Source organism: Hippocampus guttulatus, chromosome 1 (genome assembly GCF_054856545.1).
Source record: "Hippocampus guttulatus isolate MCC_2025c chromosome 1, RoL_Hgut_1.0, whole genome shotgun sequence".
NCBI classification, from domain to species: domain Eukaryota; kingdom Metazoa; phylum Chordata; class Actinopteri; order Syngnathiformes; family Syngnathidae; genus Hippocampus; species Hippocampus guttulatus.
In genome coordinates, this window is record NC_141261.1 from 25,365,699 (window position 1) to 25,384,323 (window position 18,625).

At 45.1% G+C, this 18,625-nt stretch overlaps 2 protein-coding genes across 4 annotated transcripts in view; both read left to right on the top strand.

Annotated features, from left to right (window-relative positions):
* The window catches only part of LOC147211132 (segment polarity protein dishevelled homolog DVL-1-like), a 41,511-nt gene extending 30,679 nt beyond the window's left edge, over nucleotides 1-10,832 (top strand). The window contains exons 8-15 of one of the 3 annotated variants that reach the window (XM_086122366.1): nucleotides 592-731; nucleotides 1,622-1,698; nucleotides 2,221-2,288; nucleotides 2,376-2,696; nucleotides 3,321-3,488; nucleotides 3,560-3,775; nucleotides 6,436-6,474; nucleotides 9,077-9,195. In XM_086122366.1, the coding sequence (XP_085978492.1) occupies nucleotides 592-731; nucleotides 1,622-1,698; nucleotides 2,221-2,288; nucleotides 2,376-2,696; nucleotides 3,321-3,488; nucleotides 3,560-3,775; nucleotides 6,436-6,440 (995 nt within the window). In that variant the 3' untranslated portion in view covers nucleotides 6,441-6,474; nucleotides 9,077-9,195. Of the gene's footprint in view, nucleotides 1-591; nucleotides 732-1,621; nucleotides 1,699-2,220; nucleotides 2,289-2,375; nucleotides 2,697-3,320; nucleotides 3,489-3,559; nucleotides 3,776-6,435; nucleotides 6,475-9,076 lie in introns of all 3 variants that reach the window. The other 2 variants (XM_086122358.1, XM_086122348.1) reach the window with 2 other exon arrangements.
* Nucleotides 10,833-13,687: 2,855 nt separating this feature from the next.
* LOC147211133 (tumor necrosis factor receptor superfamily member 5-like) lies at nucleotides 13,688-18,469 on the top strand. Its single transcript, XM_086122379.1, has 7 exons — nucleotides 13,688-14,132; nucleotides 15,809-15,928; nucleotides 16,009-16,146; nucleotides 16,226-16,298; nucleotides 16,376-16,470; nucleotides 16,553-16,705; nucleotides 17,288-18,469. The coding sequence occupies exons 1-7, from the start codon at nucleotides 13,688-13,690 to the stop codon at nucleotides 17,401-17,403; spliced, it is 1,140 nt and encodes a 379-aa protein (XP_085978505.1). The 3' UTR covers nucleotides 17,404-18,469.
* Nucleotides 18,470-18,625: the final 156 nt, after the last annotated feature.

Below are 18,625 nucleotides of genomic sequence, written 5' to 3' on the forward strand. Positions count from 1 at the left end.
GTGGAGGCCTGAAACGAGCATGAACAATTGAATCAGATGTGTTGGAGGAGGGAGGGATCTAAAACATGCAGGACATGGCTCTCAGAACCAGAGTTCCCTACCCCTGATGTAGTGTATTGCATGTTTAGAATGTCACTATTATTTGCTCCCTTTCATAATGCAGTACGCTACAGTAGATCTGATATATATTATATACACACACACATATAAACATTAGAATTGATATTTTTTTAGGGCCACACTACTTCTTCAGAAATGCTAAGTTTGACATTACCCTACTGAAGAAATGTGATTATATTAAAAAGGGAAAGCAAATGTTCATTCATTAATTAATGTCCTATTCTTAATCTTTAATAAAACCCTTGCTTCAGGTCCCTGGGATTAACCTGCAAAAAAAAAAATGTCACCTCAGAATGAGGAAGTTGTTTCTTAATGAAGCCAGTGATTTGCGAAAGTGCTTCTCAAAGAAAAGAAAAGGGATTTAATGCCTTGAGGTGCCTGCGTTTTTTTTTTTCTTTTCTTCTTCTTCTCATGGACTGTCTCGACAGTGATATACCACTCAAACGTTCCCCTCTGTGTGTCCCCCAACAGAGAAGTACAACTTTCTGGGCATCAGCATTGTGGGTCAGAGTAACGACCGCGGCGACGGCGGCATCTACATCGGCTCCATCATGAAGGGGGGAGCTGTGGCTGCTGATGGCAGGATAGAACCCGGAGACATGCTCCTGCAGGTACAATGGGCATCCTCATCCTCACAGTGTGCCTTTCATCAGGAGAAGTGACACAGATTTACATGAGCCAAATAGAGCACGGCTCTTGAGGAGGTCATTTAAATTCTTTTAATAACCACAATGCCTTATTCCCGGAGTTGGCTCGTCAAATTTCTATTTTTGCCTCCTCCTAATTTGCATGTTCTTTTTGCCTGGCTTGGTTCTTTTTTGCTCATTTTTAAATACCTGTCAGTTGTAAATAAAAGCTTCCCTGCGATTGACTGCCAACCGGTTTAGGGCCCGAAGACGGCTGGGATAGGCTCCAGCACCCCGCGACCTCTGTGAGGATAAACGGATCGGAAAAGGGATGGATGGATGGATGGATGTAAATAAAAGCCACACTGCTTGCCTTCTTTCATGGCCACGAGAGGGTTGCTTTGAGTCAAGAACTAAGACGGGGAGAAATTACAACGAAAAATAGAATTTAGCTGTTTTAAAATTTATAATGAGTATGTACATGAAAAAAGACTCTTCCATTTTTTTTCCATTCAATTTATATGGGCAGCTGATTGGCCATTCACACACGTGAGGCCTCATTTACTGAAGCTACATGATCCTCGCTGTTAAAATGCACACACTCACCTTTTTCCTGCTGCCTGCACAATACACACTGATTGATGACTGACGCCTCAATTTCATTGAGGTTGTTATGTAGTAATATTTTTATTGCTAGTTTGAAGTTGTTGAGAGATGAACTGCATGATGCTGACATGAAATATCATAACATCAAATCGTATGTAAGAGGCGGAGACAGTTACTGTCGCTGAGCAGGTGTTTCTTATCAAGTGTCCCGTGACTTGAAATTGTTCTGCTCAGAGCCACTTACCAAACTCTGCCATGTGTTTGTTCAGGTGAATGATGTCAACTTTGAGAACATGAGCAATGATGACGCTGTGAGGATTCTGAGAGAGATTGTTTCCAAAACTGGGTAAGAACGCAATGCAATGCAATCTGTATGCCTCTGTTTGCTCACAAATACAGTGGCGATAACAAAGCTGTTCAAATGCCAGACCTTTCTCAAAGGGGAAAATATGAAATTATTTCCAAAATATTGTTTGTCAAAATAGACTTTTGCAATAATATCGTTGTACAAGTGTGCACGCAGTTTTATCTATATATGTTGGCTTAACCACTCGCAATCAATGGGAGTCGGCACACACCTGTCACAATTTTGAGTGTCCTTGATTAACCCCAGATAAAGTTTCGGCAGTTCTAGTAGGCTAAGTTGCACAGGCTATAGGCCACATTAATCGGGGAGGAAAGTTTTGAACTCAGTTTTCCATTTGTTTTTGTTTTTTAACATCAAAAACCCTGGCATTTGAACTGGTATGCGACTTCATATCCACTGCAAGTCACTTGCAATTTCTTCCCACTTAATTGTTGAGTTTTTGGACATGAACAAAGAAGAAAGTTTCCTTGAAATATGACTGTGCTGGTTTCTTCTTTTCAGTCCCATTAGTCTTACTGTTGCCAAATGTTGGGATCCCTCCCCTCGAAGCTACTTCACCATCCCTCGAGGTAGGACAAACATTGGAAACGTTTGAAAGAAAATGGCGTTTTGTGGGAAGTGGATAGTAGAGTTGTGTTATTGTCACTTATGAGCAGCCGAGCCAGTGAGGCCCATTGACCCCGCCGCCTGGATTTCACACACGACTGCCCTGACAGGACCGTATCCCCACTATGGTAACAACCCACCACCACCACTGTCACCGCCACCCTCACTTTGTAATACAGAACTCATTAGGTTCGGGTGGGGGTTGCTGTTTGTTTGTTGCTTCTTCATATTTGCAGAGTTTGACGATTTGCCTCTATCAACAAGCAAAACAGACATGGCAACCATCGTCAAGATTATGCAGTTGCCGGACTCCGGCCTGGAGATTCGGGACAGGATGTGGTTAAAGATCACCATTGCCAATGCTGTCATTGGTGAGGAAAAGAACTCAACGCTCAACTTTCTTTCCTTCATAGGCCAGTTGTTTTTGTAAAATGGTGTTTAGATGAAGGGGAGCCGAGTGATCTCTTGATTGGCACATTTGCCTCACAGTCGAGAGCTTGTGGGTTTGGTTTCTCGGAAACCTGCTTCTTAGCTTTGCGGAAACTGAATTGTCCAAAGATGTTAGTGTGGATGGTTGTTTGTCTCCGTGTGCTAGCAATTGATTGGCGATCACTCCGGCTCTCAAGAAAACTCAGGCGGAATACGCCGCGGTTTCCCCGCGATTAAGACAAATGGCATCGAAAATGGAGGAATGCTTTGATGGAGCGATAAACGTAGCTTTTCTGCTTGTATCAGTTCTCACATTTTATTATTTTTAAAGTCTGAAGTGGAATAGTTTATATGCACCTGTATGCAGCTTTATATGTGTTCTTGACACAGTATACTTTGCACCTGTTGAGTTTAGCACACTAAGCTGGTAGTCACACTTGGCCATCCGAACCGTGCTCAAGCCCGCTTGTCACCTCAAGTCAAAGAACAAGTTGTAGCTACTTCTGCTCGACTCGTGTATGCTCGCGTGCAGTAGTTGCAGCTCAGACGTTTGCTTGCGCTATCAGGCGCTGACGTGGTGGACTGGCTCTACTCCCGAGTGGAGGGCTTCAAAGACCGGCGGGATGCCAGGAAGTATGCGAGCAGTCTGCTCAAACACGGCTACCTGAGACACACCGTCAACAAGATCACCTTCTCAGAACAGTGCTACTACACATTTGGGGACCTTTGCCAAAGTAAAGTATCTGAAAATTGGTGCGCCCACAATGATTCGACGTAATCATTGGCTTCTTGTTTGTTCACCAAGACATGGCGTCACTCAACTTAAACGAGGGATCCAGCGTCGGGGGCTCTGAGCAGGACGCTTTGGCACCGCTGCCCCCCGCCACCAACCCCTGGCCCTTGGGGGGCCAGCCGTTCCCCTACCCTTCGTTCCCCTCCGCGCCCCCCTGCTTCCCGCCCGGATACTCAGACCCGTGCCACAGTTTCCACAGTGGGAGTGCAGGCAGTCAGCACAGTGAGGGTGAGTACTCGCAAGTCGGAGCAAGATGACTCTGCCCTGAGGAAAAGCAGCGTGCCAGGTGACATCATCCTCGGTCGGAAAAAAAAAAAAACCCCTAAACAAACTCTGGTTGTCACCGTCTGTTTTGAAGCCGCCTGCACGCACATGAAAAAAGTATGACATCTAGTTCGTCACTTGAATACCCGTTTCCTTGTTGAACATGAAGCCGCCGCAATTAGTTGACTTATTTAATATTATTATTATTTTTTGCTTTTTGATATGTCTATGTATTTGTGCTCTTTGTGTGACAAAGACCTGCCGGATTTAGCAAAAATAAATACCAGTAATTGATGCCCCCTCCACACACACACACACACACACACACACACACACACACACGATATTAATAGTTCACCCCAAAGCAGTTGAACTCATTGACTGCCAGCCATGATCAAATCAGCCTTCCCCAGATTGCCTGCTACTTTAAGAGCATTTTGGCTGATTTTTCAAGGCCTACAAAATTTTGTATGCAAAAACTACTAACAAATAAAGAGTAGACTCTTCTTTCTCCAGGAAAAAAAGTTGGTTTCTACCTTTTTACCTTTGATAATCAGTGTAGAACATGGGTTGGCTTTACCTCAAACACCAGTTTCTCATTCAAAAAAAGCAGAGATTACAAGCTTTTCCGAAAAAGAAACATCAAGCTAAACAGAAACTGGTTGCTGTGTTTTGCTTTTATGACACATCAAACTTCAAAAGCCCCAAAACAAGTTGACGAAAGGGCCTTTAACGATATAGTAATCATTTACCGAGCCGTAGCTAAGAAACACACCGTGACCGGCGATGACTCACCGCATAACTCCAGTTGAACCTCACTGGCTTTTCTACATCACGTTTGTCATTCACTCCATGAACTGTTGACCTTCCTCACAATCGCGACGCAGCTATTCTACTAACTGCCGTGACACCTCCTCTGTTCATACCATACTCTGTTTGAGTGTGGCGTGCTTGAAACTTGACCGACTTCCAACTTTTTTGCAATTCTCTCCCTCGTGAATCTTCACGCCTAATCTTTGTCTTCTACTCAGAGGCTCAGCTGACCCCAAATCCAAAGTGACGCCGCACTGCCATCCGCAGGGATCCGTTCGTTATTAGTGTTTTGCAAACCTCAATTCCACAGACAAGCTGGGCGAGACTCTCTTTCATACCGAGCCATTGAAAAATTTGGTTGACAAATCTAATTGTCATCAGTTGGATTCCAAATAGACTCCGACCAAATGTCCACTCATCCTAAAATATAAAAATAAATAATTTACCAAGGATTGGATTTAAAGAAAATACACCGGCATTGTACATTGTGCAGACGACTATGTCTAACTTCAATAATACTTAACAGCAATGACCACTTTCCTGTTCACTACTTTGCTGCCCTCTTTGTCTTTACAGTCAGAAGCCCCTTCTCGACCACCTTCCCTCGGAAAAAAAAAAGTCGTAAATCGGTGATTCCGCGTATAGGAATCCACGAATAAGCGCGGCTCCGCGTGTATTGCACCTTGAGACAGTACTGCGTGTGCACAAACAAATCTCAGCAGATTTGACGAATCAACACATTTGTATTCATCACTGTTAGTCTCATTCAGCAGAGGCCATGTTGCATGCTCTCTGTCATGTGCAGTGAGGCAATGTGGAAAACTCCCATGCTCGCCCTCTCTCTTGCTCATCAAGGCCATCGTGATCGTATGGTTACTGTCGCTGTTGAAATCGAACATGTATTTTGCCCCCTTTAGCCTCGCCCAATTCAAACTACAGTGGTGCATTGGGACATGAGTTTCAGTTGTTCCGTGACATTTTTCTCATTGAAATCTTCCATTAATCCAGGCCCTAAAAAAAACCTGACAAAAATGTGTGTCATGTATTTTGGATGATCAAGATGGCACTCTATAATATTGTACTTTATACAAAATATGCTGACCAAATGAAATAGAATGTAAAGAATTCAACTGTTTTTGTCACTGTTTTTTTTTTTGTTTTGTTTTTTTGCTTAAAATCATGAGACATTGTGCTGCTCCTATTGGTGTGCTCAAGTTTTTTTTTTTTAGTTTAAAATGGCTTACTTTCACCAGGCTACCTTGCCGCACCGTGGCTAAAGATAGAGAACCTGGGTTGTTTCTTCGCACGCCGGTGCCATAAATCCAACCTCCTTGGCTAGCACCATTTGCTAGCTCGGTGAGAAGATGCTGTCCTCAGGGCTAACTCCCTTCAGTTGTTGCCGTGATGGAGTGAAAGGCCAGCTTGCCGCTTAGTTACGACAGAGACGTTGGTCCACTGCCGAGATGGGTTTCATTGATTGGCTAATTCACATTTGAGGTGGCACATGGGCAGAGACAAGGGAAAGCTCTTCTCAGTATGGTGTGAGAAGCTTCGAGCAACAGCTCTCAGGACAAAAAAACACCAATTCCACCCTTAGACATAAAGTTCAGAGCAGAGCAGAGCTGAGTCGCTTGTTTTCCTTGGGAACATCTTTAATCCATCTTGCAGTTTCTTTTGCGCATTTGTCACGTGTGTGCATGAGTCATTCCTTGATGGCTGTGAGTTAGATGGCATGAATGTATAATACATTAGGTTCTGGGGAAGATGTGTGTAATTGTGTTGTTCCCTCTGTTTATGCTGGGCAACGATAGACTGAAGGAGGAGGTAGTCCCGAGACACTGGGGGAACCGGTAAGCCTGCAACACCCCCCTCAAATTTCCACCATCCAACCCCTCGCCGCCGCTTTCTCTTTCCTCCAGCTTTGCTCTCTTCTCTTCTTCTTGCTCATCACTGCGCCTGCCCACCCATAGTGTTAAAGTCCCTGTAAAGTGAAAATACACCTCTTCGAAATTGGAAACACCAACAAGAAGAGTGTTGTTAACAACCCTGGCTAGTTTGAATTATTATAAACATTGACAAGTATATCAACTAGGTCAAGCTTTTGTCCCCACGATCTGGGAAATGATGCTTCTTGGTCTAGCAGCATGCCTGCCGACATGTTCGATTTGTCAACGTGGATTTGCCTCGCTCAAAGTGCTAGCTCGCCAAGCTTCTGGGGTTCCACTGGACAGGCAGATGGGCAACAGGCTCACTTTAAACTCGCATGGGAGTTTGAAAAACAATACTGTTTTTTAACTAGTGGCATCTTGAGACTATTTCAAGGCATAAGCTAACTGCACGCTGTAGTGGTAGCAATGGGCCAAATACTGTGTTCGTAGCTAAGTAACTCAATTGCCCCGTGTAAGATCTGATGCGCACAAAGGCGCTGACTTCTTAAATAGCGGTGGAGGTTCCACTCATGATGGACACCAAGTGCATCCCCAAGGCACCATTTTAGCCACGGTCAAAAAAAATCTGAAACATGTAAATGGTGAAAAACAGTTGAACACGGTAGCGCCACAATTCACTCCTCCTTAGTTCCTCAGAGGTCGCACGTTTTCAGCAATTATCTTCATGGATGTAGAGACCAAGATCCAATTTCACTTGACAGGGTCTTTAAGCATTTACCTTTGTCTCGTGTGTCATCCCTCTCTGCACCTTTGGGCATGTGTTCATCTTGTGCCAGGACATACCGGTACTTGTACTCGATGCAGGATGGCCGGTGTAAAGGCACTGCGCTCTTTGTCAGCGATGCAACTTTTATACCCACTACCCTTGGACTCATTGGGGAAGTGGGCCGTGTTTTACACTGACACTGCGGTTGTGTGGTACACTTCTGTTGACCATATTCATATTACACGTGTAAATATGTGTTGATCAACGTTGTATTCCTGTCAGGGTCACATCCCAATCCATTTTTTCAAAAGTCCATAGATGTTGCGTTTTTGCATGTTTTGACTTTGTAGGCTTTTATGCTTTCTCGGAAGCCGCTGCAAATTTTTGTTGACGTCAATGTTCAGGGAAAGGGAAATGAGCAGTGTCGCCATCGTCAGGCTTTTGAGGGTAGCGCACCAACCACCATTATTGCAAATTCAGCATGGAGGAAGTGAGATCCGATCAGGAGGTTTTGTAAACGAATGGACTCAAATTTCATCACGTACAAAACTATCATGCTCTCTTCCTATAAATGTGGTGAGTCAGATTCAATGCGGTATAAAAAACAAATGTATGTCGTTGCAGGATGTACTGTAAATGTCTCATCAAGCCTCTCTAACATACTTGAAAACTTTAACAGCTCACATATTGAAATATTCAAAAGTCCATATTTTATCGTCCTAAAATGAAAAAAAATCTACAACATATTTATGTACAAGAGCAGTCTAGAGTGTATCCCACCTCTCTCCGGATGCGGTATACAGTATACATCTATATAATAATGACGTGGCACTAAATATGCTAAGTCATTTCTTCAGCTGACCGGCTGTGAGAAATGGTCTCTTTCGTGACATTTGTGGCACCCATTTCCCTTTAAGTTCCCAAATGTGTTTTCCTTGCCTGCTCAACACAGTTTGGCAACCACTGTGCCGCCTCGCGTTCTTGTGAGTTCATCAAATGTGCTGTGTCACTTCATTGGTCGGGAAATGTTTTATGAGAGGAGGAATATTAAAATGCTTTTCCCACTAATGATGGACGCCGATGGCATAGCGGTACACTCGGCTGACTCCCATGCAGGCAGCACGGGATTGGTTCCCGTTCAGTGACTGTGTAGATGTGGGTGGTTCTCCAGCTCTGTGTGTGCCCTCATTTGGATGGCGACCAGTCCAGGATGTAGTCAGCCGGGATAGGCTCCCCCCCCACCCCCGCCCCAACCCCATCCCTCTTCAGGAAAAGTGCTGTAAAAAATAAAATGATAAAGCCCCCGAAGGTAGACAAATGCACGTCCACGTCAGAGTTTGTCAGGGTTCGTTCAAGGTCACAAAACCTTCGCCTACATTTTGAGGGATTGTTCTTGTCGCTGCGGAATGTTGATCATGTTCAAAATTCAGGAAAAGTACAGGCGAACATTTGCGACCTTGAAGGAACCCTGAAGAACGTGTGAATGTAGCTTTCGCTGCCTTCGAAAACATCCTCAATTGTTGGCTGCTCAGTGGGATAGACGCCTAATGGCATAAGGTACAAATTAACTTGCTTTGCCATCTATACAGCCAATTCAGAGCTTTGTGTTCAACTAAAGAGGCCCAGATTTCGTACGAACGAGAGATAAGATTGTCATTAGTTCATGATCTAATCTATACTTAGTTTAGTGGTGTGACATGATACTGTATTTCTCTCACATAAACTGGGTGTCATCTTGGCTCATGCATGACTTTGCCGTTCTTCTGCTGAGGTGGGACAACTGTGTCTTGTGGACAGGAAGCCGTAGCAGTGGCTCCAACCCCAGCGCGGGCAAGGAGAAGGCACCCAAGTCGACAGGCAGCGAGTCGGAGGCAGCCGCGCGCGGAGGAAGGCGCGCCGATAGGTGCGCCAGCCAAATGAGCCATCGCAGCCACGCCCGATCCAGCCGCCAGCCCGCCTCCTTCACCTACGGCCACCTGTCCCCGTCCCAGCCGGGGCCGGGCTCCTGCGCCCGCAGCGAGCCCAGCCACGCATCCTCCTACGGCCCCCCCGGCTTGCCGCCGCCGTATTGTCTGGCCCGGCTGGCCCCCAAAGCTTCCGTCAGCGGCAGCACGCCACCGGGAGCGCCCCCCGGGAGAGAGCTCGCCGCCTTTCCCCCTGAGCTCACCGCCAGCCGCCAATCCTTCCAGCACGCTATGGGCAATCCCTGCGAGTTTTTTGTTGACATCATGTGACAGGACAAAACTGCTGCCGCCGCTGCCTCTCTCCCTGTCGGAGCGAACCCCTCCACTGGCTCTCTGACTGACCCGCTGCCAGCAAAGGACAATGGGCAGTTGTGTGGCTGAAGTGTACCGTTTGTGAAGTGCTGTTCAATGTGGTGATTCTTCAAAGCGGCCAAACGAGCCTTCCTTCATTCCATCTTGCATGTTCTCCCCTGCAAGACCTTTAAGCCGACCAGGCCTGGATTTCAATCCCCAGACCGCCAACAACGTGGCCGCTCACCTCTTTTGACCGTGCCCGATGCTGTAGCATTACCACTGTTCCCTCCCGCCAAGCGCTTACCTGCCAACCGCTCACACTCTACCTCTGATCAGCTTGCGATCAGCGGGTATCTTGGTCTCGGTTGTATTGTAACGAGGTGACCGCCTCGCGCATGACTTTGAGGCGCTTGAACTAGACATTTGGTTTATTTGGGCTGAGCGTTGTTGAAAAGGAACCAGCTGTACGCTGGAGGATCTTTGTGTTGTAATTTATCTGATCGCGGTGCATCGATGGCGCTATCCGTCATCCACTGTGGCCGACTGACAATCACGCATCAGTCGTCTGTCAATCAATGACCGATTTCCACCGTCGTTGCTGTGCTTTGTTGAATGTATCGTCGTCAGCGTCAGACACTTGAAAGTTGACCATCACTTTGGTTACAAGCCAGGTGAAAATTGGATTGCAAACAGTGGAAATTGTGAACCTGAGACAGTCTTCAATGATGTCTTCGATTGGGGCTGTGTGGCGTGATCATCGGCAAAGCAATTGGGTTTCCGCAATGTCCATGACGCCACTTTATAGGTTTGCTAATTCGGCAAATAGTCTATTGAGATGGAATGATCAAAGAGGTTTTGTTTTTATCTATTTATTTCTTTTCATTTTAGCAGCACTTGCCACCGCTTGTATCAGCAGTGACTCATAAACCTCATTTGGCCTCGAGTAGTCATAAAATGTGTACCGTACAAGTTGATGTATGCGGGAGCTGACTGCTCTGCCTGTGCTCACATCACACGGCCCTATTTTGTCGAAGAAAGCCAGCTTAATGAAGCCAAAGCCCCTCATCTTTAAATGTTGTCATCCTTTGACTACAAGTTAAACCCTGGCCTGAATATCCAGACTTCTTACCCCTCCTCCAAAGTTTTCCGAGCACTTTTCCAAGTTGTCTCTCCCTCTCGCTGGTATCAAACACTGTTGGCAAGCAGAGCTTTCTCCTCAATCGGCTTTCTTTACAAGCAAAAAGTTAATTGTACATAGAAATTTATTATATATGATTAAAAATCTCTATGTTGGAGCTTCTGTCTGAATCTGTCCCTCTTAATCAGGTCCAAACATTGGTCCTCGTTGACGGGCAGCCATTGTGTAATTCAAACGTGGGCGGTTCTAATCATGTTATTCCCCCAAGTCAAAGCCATGATGCACCATCAAAAGGTGTGATGTTGAAAAAATATGAGCTGACATTTGCGTTAAACTGCGTGGGACTTGAGCCTCGCTGTTACATGTACTTTCCAAGTGGGCAGATTTCATTGACATTCTCATACCTTTATAGCGCACACACACACACACACACACACACACAGACGACCCCTTTTTCCTCATAAATCAAAAGAGTTACGTGCGCCGCGTGCCCCCACAGGAAGGATGTGAGCTCAGAGGCCTCCATTGACACCTTCATGTGATGCAAACAAGCGGACCCCACAGAACCTCAAGCAGCAAACTCGCAGGCAACATGCAAACACAGACTGGATGATGTCATCCTTGCTTTCTGGCCAACTTTAAAGGAAGTTGTAGGTCAAGTGCGGAAGGTGGGCCAACTGTCATACAAGATAGTGCAAGAATGCTCTCACAATCACCCAAAAGTCTAAAGTTTGTCGAGATGCACCCAAGGAACTGAGATGACAGTTGCTTTCGAGCGAGAAGTCAGCTCAATGGATTTTTTAAACTTTTCATTTTATTTTATTTATTTTTTTTTTTACACACAGCACTTGATGACCCCCACCCATGACCAAAGGTAAACAAAAACCAGGAGCACAAGTGTGACATCACCAGGGGAAACTTTAGCGCTCGACTCAGTCACCTCGTGGTACAAACACATAACATTGGGCGCGAGTGACTCATCGGATGTCACATGACAAAATGAGTAATTGCATGATTGTGACTCAGGCTAAATTTGGTTCCATCGCATTTTATGTATTTAATTTGAGTAACATTTGAAATTCTTTACACTTCACCTGTGGCACACCGACACTGTCAACAAACCAAATCCAAATGAATGACTTAAATTCCACCCACTGTAGTGTCTGGAAAGTGGATGTGTGGCAATATAGAGTTACCGGTAGTTTATTTGAACATTTTGGCAGAGGCCATCCAGGCAGGTTGAAACGGCAACGAAAACAAGAGGAATTTTAAGGCTAACAAAATAAGGAAAACACAAGGTTGATTACTCAAAAGCAAAGCAGAGTGCAAAGGACCTGAGTCACTCTGTGGGCTCATGACACATTATCTGTGTGGGAAATCTTCAAATCTCCCAACACCACAATTAATTGGATGGATGGATGGCGAGATCATTTTTCAGGTGCTTTCAGTTTTCTTTTCGGGCAATTTAGTACTTTCAAAGCATGTTTGTAATTACAGTGTCTGGTGGCCCAAAATTGAAAGGATCTTGACAGCAGGAATTATGACCATATTTTGAAATGGTCAGACACGAGATGACGCAGGAACGCGACATTCCAAAGGGTGAATGGCTAGTTGTCCGTGCTCTGCTTGGCACGCTTCTAGAAAAAGGCAAGAAGTCGACAGGTTTTACATTATGAGAACTTGGTCAGCATGAGCGGCCCAAAATTCAAACTCAGTCATTACTATTGATTTATTGCGGCAATGTGTTTTCCTCAACAACAGCTATTGAATATTAAAACCAAGGCTGTGGAACTACAGTACATACTATGTGTAGACGGCACAGACACGGAATGGGCAAGAATCAAACTTAAGTGAAATAGTCCAATTCAAGAGTCCCTTCCTTCACCTATAGCAGAGCCTAAACAAAGGCCGTGGTAAGGAATAATGTCCAGGTCATTGACATGGTCCCAGTCTGAATCCGCAGCAATCACACAGTGTTGACTTTGCTGAGTTCTGTGTGAAAAGCAAAGCTGGATTGTCGACTCCAGCTCTGATGTGTCTTGACCTGAAAATGTTCCGGCTAGCTTTGAGGGGCAAAATGCCAAGCCTGTACTAGACAAGAGAGAGGACAAGCGCCTTGAGAAAAATGGGACATACAATTTGATAAAGCACTTGCATGCAAGGTGACTGTTGAATTCCACCCAGGATGGCTGCGACTAATAATCACGGTATCGAAGTACGGTCCTATGCAATCGCAAACGGGCACTTTTCTTCTCTTTGACGCACCTGCCAACCTCCGAACACAGACTACTTGTTTTGTCTCTCAACAAAATGACAAAACAATAGAGTAATCGAAGCGGGGGCAAGCTAAAATGTGGTATTATTTGAACACAAATGGTGGAGCAACACATCGACACCGCTGTCACAGCCATAAACGATTGATCATGTGAAGAACGACGAATATTATTGCAGATGACCTTATCACTTGGAGGAGTTAGGTGAAACTGTTGTTGGTTTGTTTGCATGACTGCTTGATTCTGCCGCCCGGTGGCCAAGTCAAGCACAGGCAGAAGGCGCCGCAATTAATCCATTTTGGTGCACAAACGGTTTAATTCTTTACATTCGGTTTAATTTTGTTTTTATTCCGATGTTTTTTTGAAGTGAAAGCCCAATAGAATACAGTTATTTTCGTTATTGGAAAAAAAAACCCACGGAATCAAATCTGACTTTCACCCTGATCGTGAGGATAAGCAATCCAGATAATGCATGGATGGATTTTAAAAGGCGATAAATGAAAATGATTTGAAATTGACTATTGACATCTAAGTTTTTGTTTTGTTTTTTAAGGAAGAAAATAAAACATAAGACGTCCAATGGCACTTAAGTTGTTTTCATTATTGGTTCTCCCGTATCAGGGCAGCAATTCAAGTGAAATGTAAATAAGTGTGGCTTTCGACAGCCAATTGACAGCCTACAGAAGTAACAAAAGTCCCGCCCCTGATAGGAGGATTAAAACCAAAAAAAACGAAGGGCATGCATAACACGTTGGGCTTTCCCACCACCACCAGCAGCATCGCCCAACTCGGGAACGACCTCCAAGCGGTGTTGGGCGTGCTTTCGGGCTACGAACAGTTCCCAGTCAACAGCCGGCAACTGGGTCTGCAGGTACCCGGGTCGCTGCGGCTTTCGGAGTCGCTTTGGCAACCAGTTGGAGGTCACTCAACAGCAACCAGCAGCCCCACCGCAGCCGAGAGGCACAGACGGCAGTTTTGTCAGCTCACGACAGCGCACCGGCTACTTTGCTGCATGGCTGTGCTGGTGGGCCCCCTCCACCTCCCTCTTCTCCTCCTTCTCCCGCTGCTGCTGTTGCCGGTTGGAGGCTCCCTGAGCAGGCTGGAGCAGATCAGTCGTGGCTGCAAGAAATGGAGTCACAGCACATCGCGATCGCACGAGGTTTGCTGTGACGAATGTCACCCGGGTGAGTTGAAAGCTTTTCAGGTGCTTCGTGGCTCCATCAGGAGGCATCTTCGAATTCAATCCATGACCAGAGCGAACACTTTACACGCACACAGTACAGACTTGCCTCGCAGTCAGGGTTGGAATGTTTCCCTGATCGAAATGTATGCCGGGGTCAAAAACGAAACAAAGAAAACAAAACAAAAAAAATTCATCACGTGACATTTAACCCGCAATCTTGGAAAGCCATTGTTATGTCATGACACACTCAAACAAAACAGGTTCTACATACTCTAGTACCCAGAATTATTTTGTACTCATTCTTATTAGGTTTATTAAGAACCAACCAACCATTATGAGAACCAAAACGATTGCTGTATATTCAGTGCTCATTTGAGGACCTTTTTTTCCCCCTGCAACGTCTTTGTTTATATTGTTTGCTGCCTGTTTCAACAAATGATCTTCACATCATCAGGGAGACCATCATTGGGGACGATAGATTTTGAAGCGTCATCGACATGATCTGCTAGTGTCATCGAAGAACCTCTGTCATGGATGTTACACAGTCTGTAACTATCAACCTTCGAAAGAACTCTTAATGAAGCCGTAAAGAGCCTCGGGAGTGTAATATCAAAATATTCCTTCCATGCACACAAGGTCAATTTCGTTTTCGTCTAATCGAGGAAATCTGTTGTCTGAAAAAGATTAATTATATTTGGTCCCAGCTTTACAGAGTAACGTTTACACTTTCAAGAGAGTAAAATTGTACTCAAAGTAGTGTATTCATTGTACTCCAAACGATTAAAATCACATTTTATTTGATGAGAACATACTTCAGTAACCCAAAGTTTACACTGATGACTCTCATGCTCGCTGAGTAAAGGCATTTTGCTCCGTTCTGAACATTTACCCCCGCCCTTGTGGCCGTGGGTGGCAATTGTACTCCAGAATGTTTCAGCACACCTCTAAATTAGAGGGTCAAAAAATGTGACTCTGTCCTTGACCAATTTCAACATGTAATGGCAATACAATGTGCATGTGAGGTGCAGGTGATTATTTTTGCCCAGACATTTAAAAAAGGGATCAAAATAAATAATAAACCCACCCTTGTTATAGATAATTCTTATATCATTTACAACAAAAAATAATAATAATACAACGGAGCTCCTCTGCATGGGTCCCCTTTGAACAGGCATGTAAACTTCAGTAGGAAGCAAACCCCAAACAAGAACGACATTCAGAGACAAAGCCCCTGTAGCAGTTTGACTTATCAGTTATCCGAGCTTGAATAAAACACGAGTTGACACGCGACTGTTGTGGTTGGTGAGGGATTTGGGAACTAAATGTTTCCATGAAACCACTGTGCTTTCACGTAGCCAGCCCTGCTTGTGAAACACTGCTGTACAGGCGGAATGCCCTCTTGACATCTCAAACTTTAGACATTCTCCACCTATTCGGCACGCTTTCCTCCTGGCTCGAGCTTATTGCTGTGCAGTCAAACTCTGTGTGGACAAAGACTCACTGTGATGTCAGAAGGTTTCAAACTCAAGGCCCGGCCGGGGACCACGTTATCGTCTTGCGTCGGGAGTTTGCCACGCCTACGCTACGGTGAAAGCTCGGCTGTCGAGCAAAATAAAGAAATAAATAAAAATGCAGATGGTGGCCCAGAAACGATTTCATGACAAAATTTTTGTGCAGGCAACCGGCTGGTCTCGAACTGCGGCGCCATCCCTGATACTCTTTGCATTCCGTGTGAGAACGGAACCTACACACAGAAGCCCAAAGACTACAAGTGCTCCAGGTGCACTCAGTGTGAAGGTCAGTTGTTGTTTTTTTTTTTTTTCCCACATCACAGTTTGGGTGCAAGCCTTCAATAGAAAATGCGCTGGGCCTCGCAGGGGCCCAAGTTCTGGTGAAGAAATGTACAGCCGCGATCGACACACAGTGCGGATGTAAGGAAGGCCTGATGTGTGGCGACGAGCGCTGCTCCTTCTGTCGCAAAAAGTGCGGCAAAGGCGAGGAGCCCGCTGAGAAACGTAAGCTGACAACTGATTTCACACAAGCACATTTACTGTTGTGGCTGATTTCCAAAGTCGGCCCTTTGCACCTGGCCAGGTTCTTGCAGAACATGTCCCAATGGGACCTTCAATGACCAAATGCATCAGAAGTGTAAACCCTGGCGTATCAAGTGAGATGCATATCAATGGCAACCATCGTTTGCTGCTCGATTCACCTCACCGCATGCTTGAAATCTATTTTTCCGAGGTGCGCCAAGCCACACGAAATGATTGCGGCCAGGGGCGATGCCTTCACCGACATAAAGTGCATCAATGTTTCACGCAGCACTCTGAAACGAGCCGGTATGACGTCACTTCCGTCCTGCACGTCACCAACTGTAACTTTTTGTCTTTGGCGTCATTCACAGCCACTTGTGACTTTCAGAATCCAACGGCAGCGACTTTGTGTGGCCGCTGGTCTGGTCTGTGTTGCCCAGCGTGTGCCTGTTGGCCTTGAGCATCGCTCTTATCGTTGCCGTGTTCTGCCGCATGAGAAGAAAGAAGGAAAAAGTCCAAATCACTCCGGTGGAAAGCGCAGGTATGGTGCTGAACTGTACGAAAGTCGAAAGTAAATCGAGAGACGTGATTCTGTGCCATCTGAGCTTGAATTTGAAGTCCAATGGGGAGTTTGCACTTGGGCCAGCAAGATTTGGATTTAGCCTCACTTCAATTCATCACACTCAAAATTATCCGTGAATTTTCGGTATTCAGACTTCCTAAGCTTCCACCATTCACCTCTAGATGGCAGACGTGGCTGAGTTGTGCTTATCTTTTACTGTGATTTTTTTTTTTTGTGGCTTTGGAATGACATGCAGGCCAAACACAGTGCCCGAATAACATCATTTTAAGTGAGTTGATTGTTATCAAATCCTTTGTGCTTGAAGGTTGGATTTTTTTTTTTATAGATGTACTGAGAAATGTATGATGACAAATATTAAGGAAACTATGATGCACATTCCATCCAACCGTGCGCAGTTCATTAGAAACCCCCCTCCTTTTTTTTCAATGAAAAAAAAAAGGCTTTAAATTGAAATTCAGACATTCAAATACAAACTCATATGGCACAGATATTCGTCCATATCAATGCAATGTTTGATTTATGCCTTTTTACCTCCTTCAGATGATCCCAAGACATTAATAGCAATCGAATGCAGTTTTCATGAAGCCCAGGAAGAGCAGGGCAGCAGCTCGGAGTCTTTAGCCTCCAAAACTTCCCGGGACCAACTTGTGGTGTGACTGAAATGACATTTCTCCACTAGACGGAAGAGAACAAACTTTGTGTACAGTGTCCCATCTTTGTTGTACAGTATGTGCTCTGACCTTTTATTGCTTTGTGGGTGGAACATTTCAGTCAGTCAGACGGGCAAGCAAGCGGTGGCGGCACGGCCTGAGTCCAGGATGCAAGAAAATAGGGAAGCAAGTCTGGAGCAATCCTGGGGGAAGCTCAAAGTCTCTCACGCATCTTCCCAATTACATTCAAGTGAAGGCAGCACACCCAATCAACAGATGAATGGCCTGCCTTTGTGTGACGTCTGTTTTTTGTTTGCCTTGAGCAGAACCATTCTGCGGTTGTGAACCGCTGCCTTGGCACATTTGATTAACCTAACAGTATAAAAGGATACAGGAAATAGGGCTTCTTAGTGCCCTTTGTTCCGTGTTTCAATGTGTTGAATACAGTAACTGCATGTGTGGGTTGGTGGTTTGGGAACCCTATTTTGTGCAAGACTCCAGGTGCAAGCTGGGACTCGCTCGCATGCCCACAAGTCAAAAATTCAATGGGATTACCTCCAAGCGGATCGTGGGGATCTTTATCTTCAATTTTTCTGAGATTCTCATCAGGATAAAGCCGGCTACAAGGATGGATGGAGGGTTGGAGATTGCGTTTAAATGGTGGTAGATCATTTCGATTTCTTGTCAATGCTGCACTTGTTTTTACGCCTCCAGGAAAATGTGACACTCATCACTGCTGAACGGGTCAAACAAAATACGGAAACCACCCCAGCCCCCATGACATCATCCTGTACTTAAATTGTCGACTGGCATTTGAGTGGGCACGGGGCTGCAACATCACAGCAAGGGGAATTTTCTTTTAGTCAACGTATCTGAGCGTTGCATGAATGTATTTGTATTTTTTATTTTAAGCACAAATGGAACATTCACAAAATGTCCCGCGTGGGTCACAAAACCAAAATCTTACACATACTGTATGGCATTCTATCAACGTATGTTTGACATTTACAGAATTCATCTTTTACTTTGGTGTGTCATGGGATTGAGAAAATAAAGTATTCATTTAACTGAGGTTTAGAGTCAAACACCTTCCTAAAGGGTTGAAGGGTTGTCTTTCAACAGTGGGCCTGACGAAAGGGAAGCTATCAAAATGTGACTATGAAGAACGCATTTTAACTTCAAGCACATCTCACATTCAGATCAATGTATTGGAGCCTTTTTCATCCCA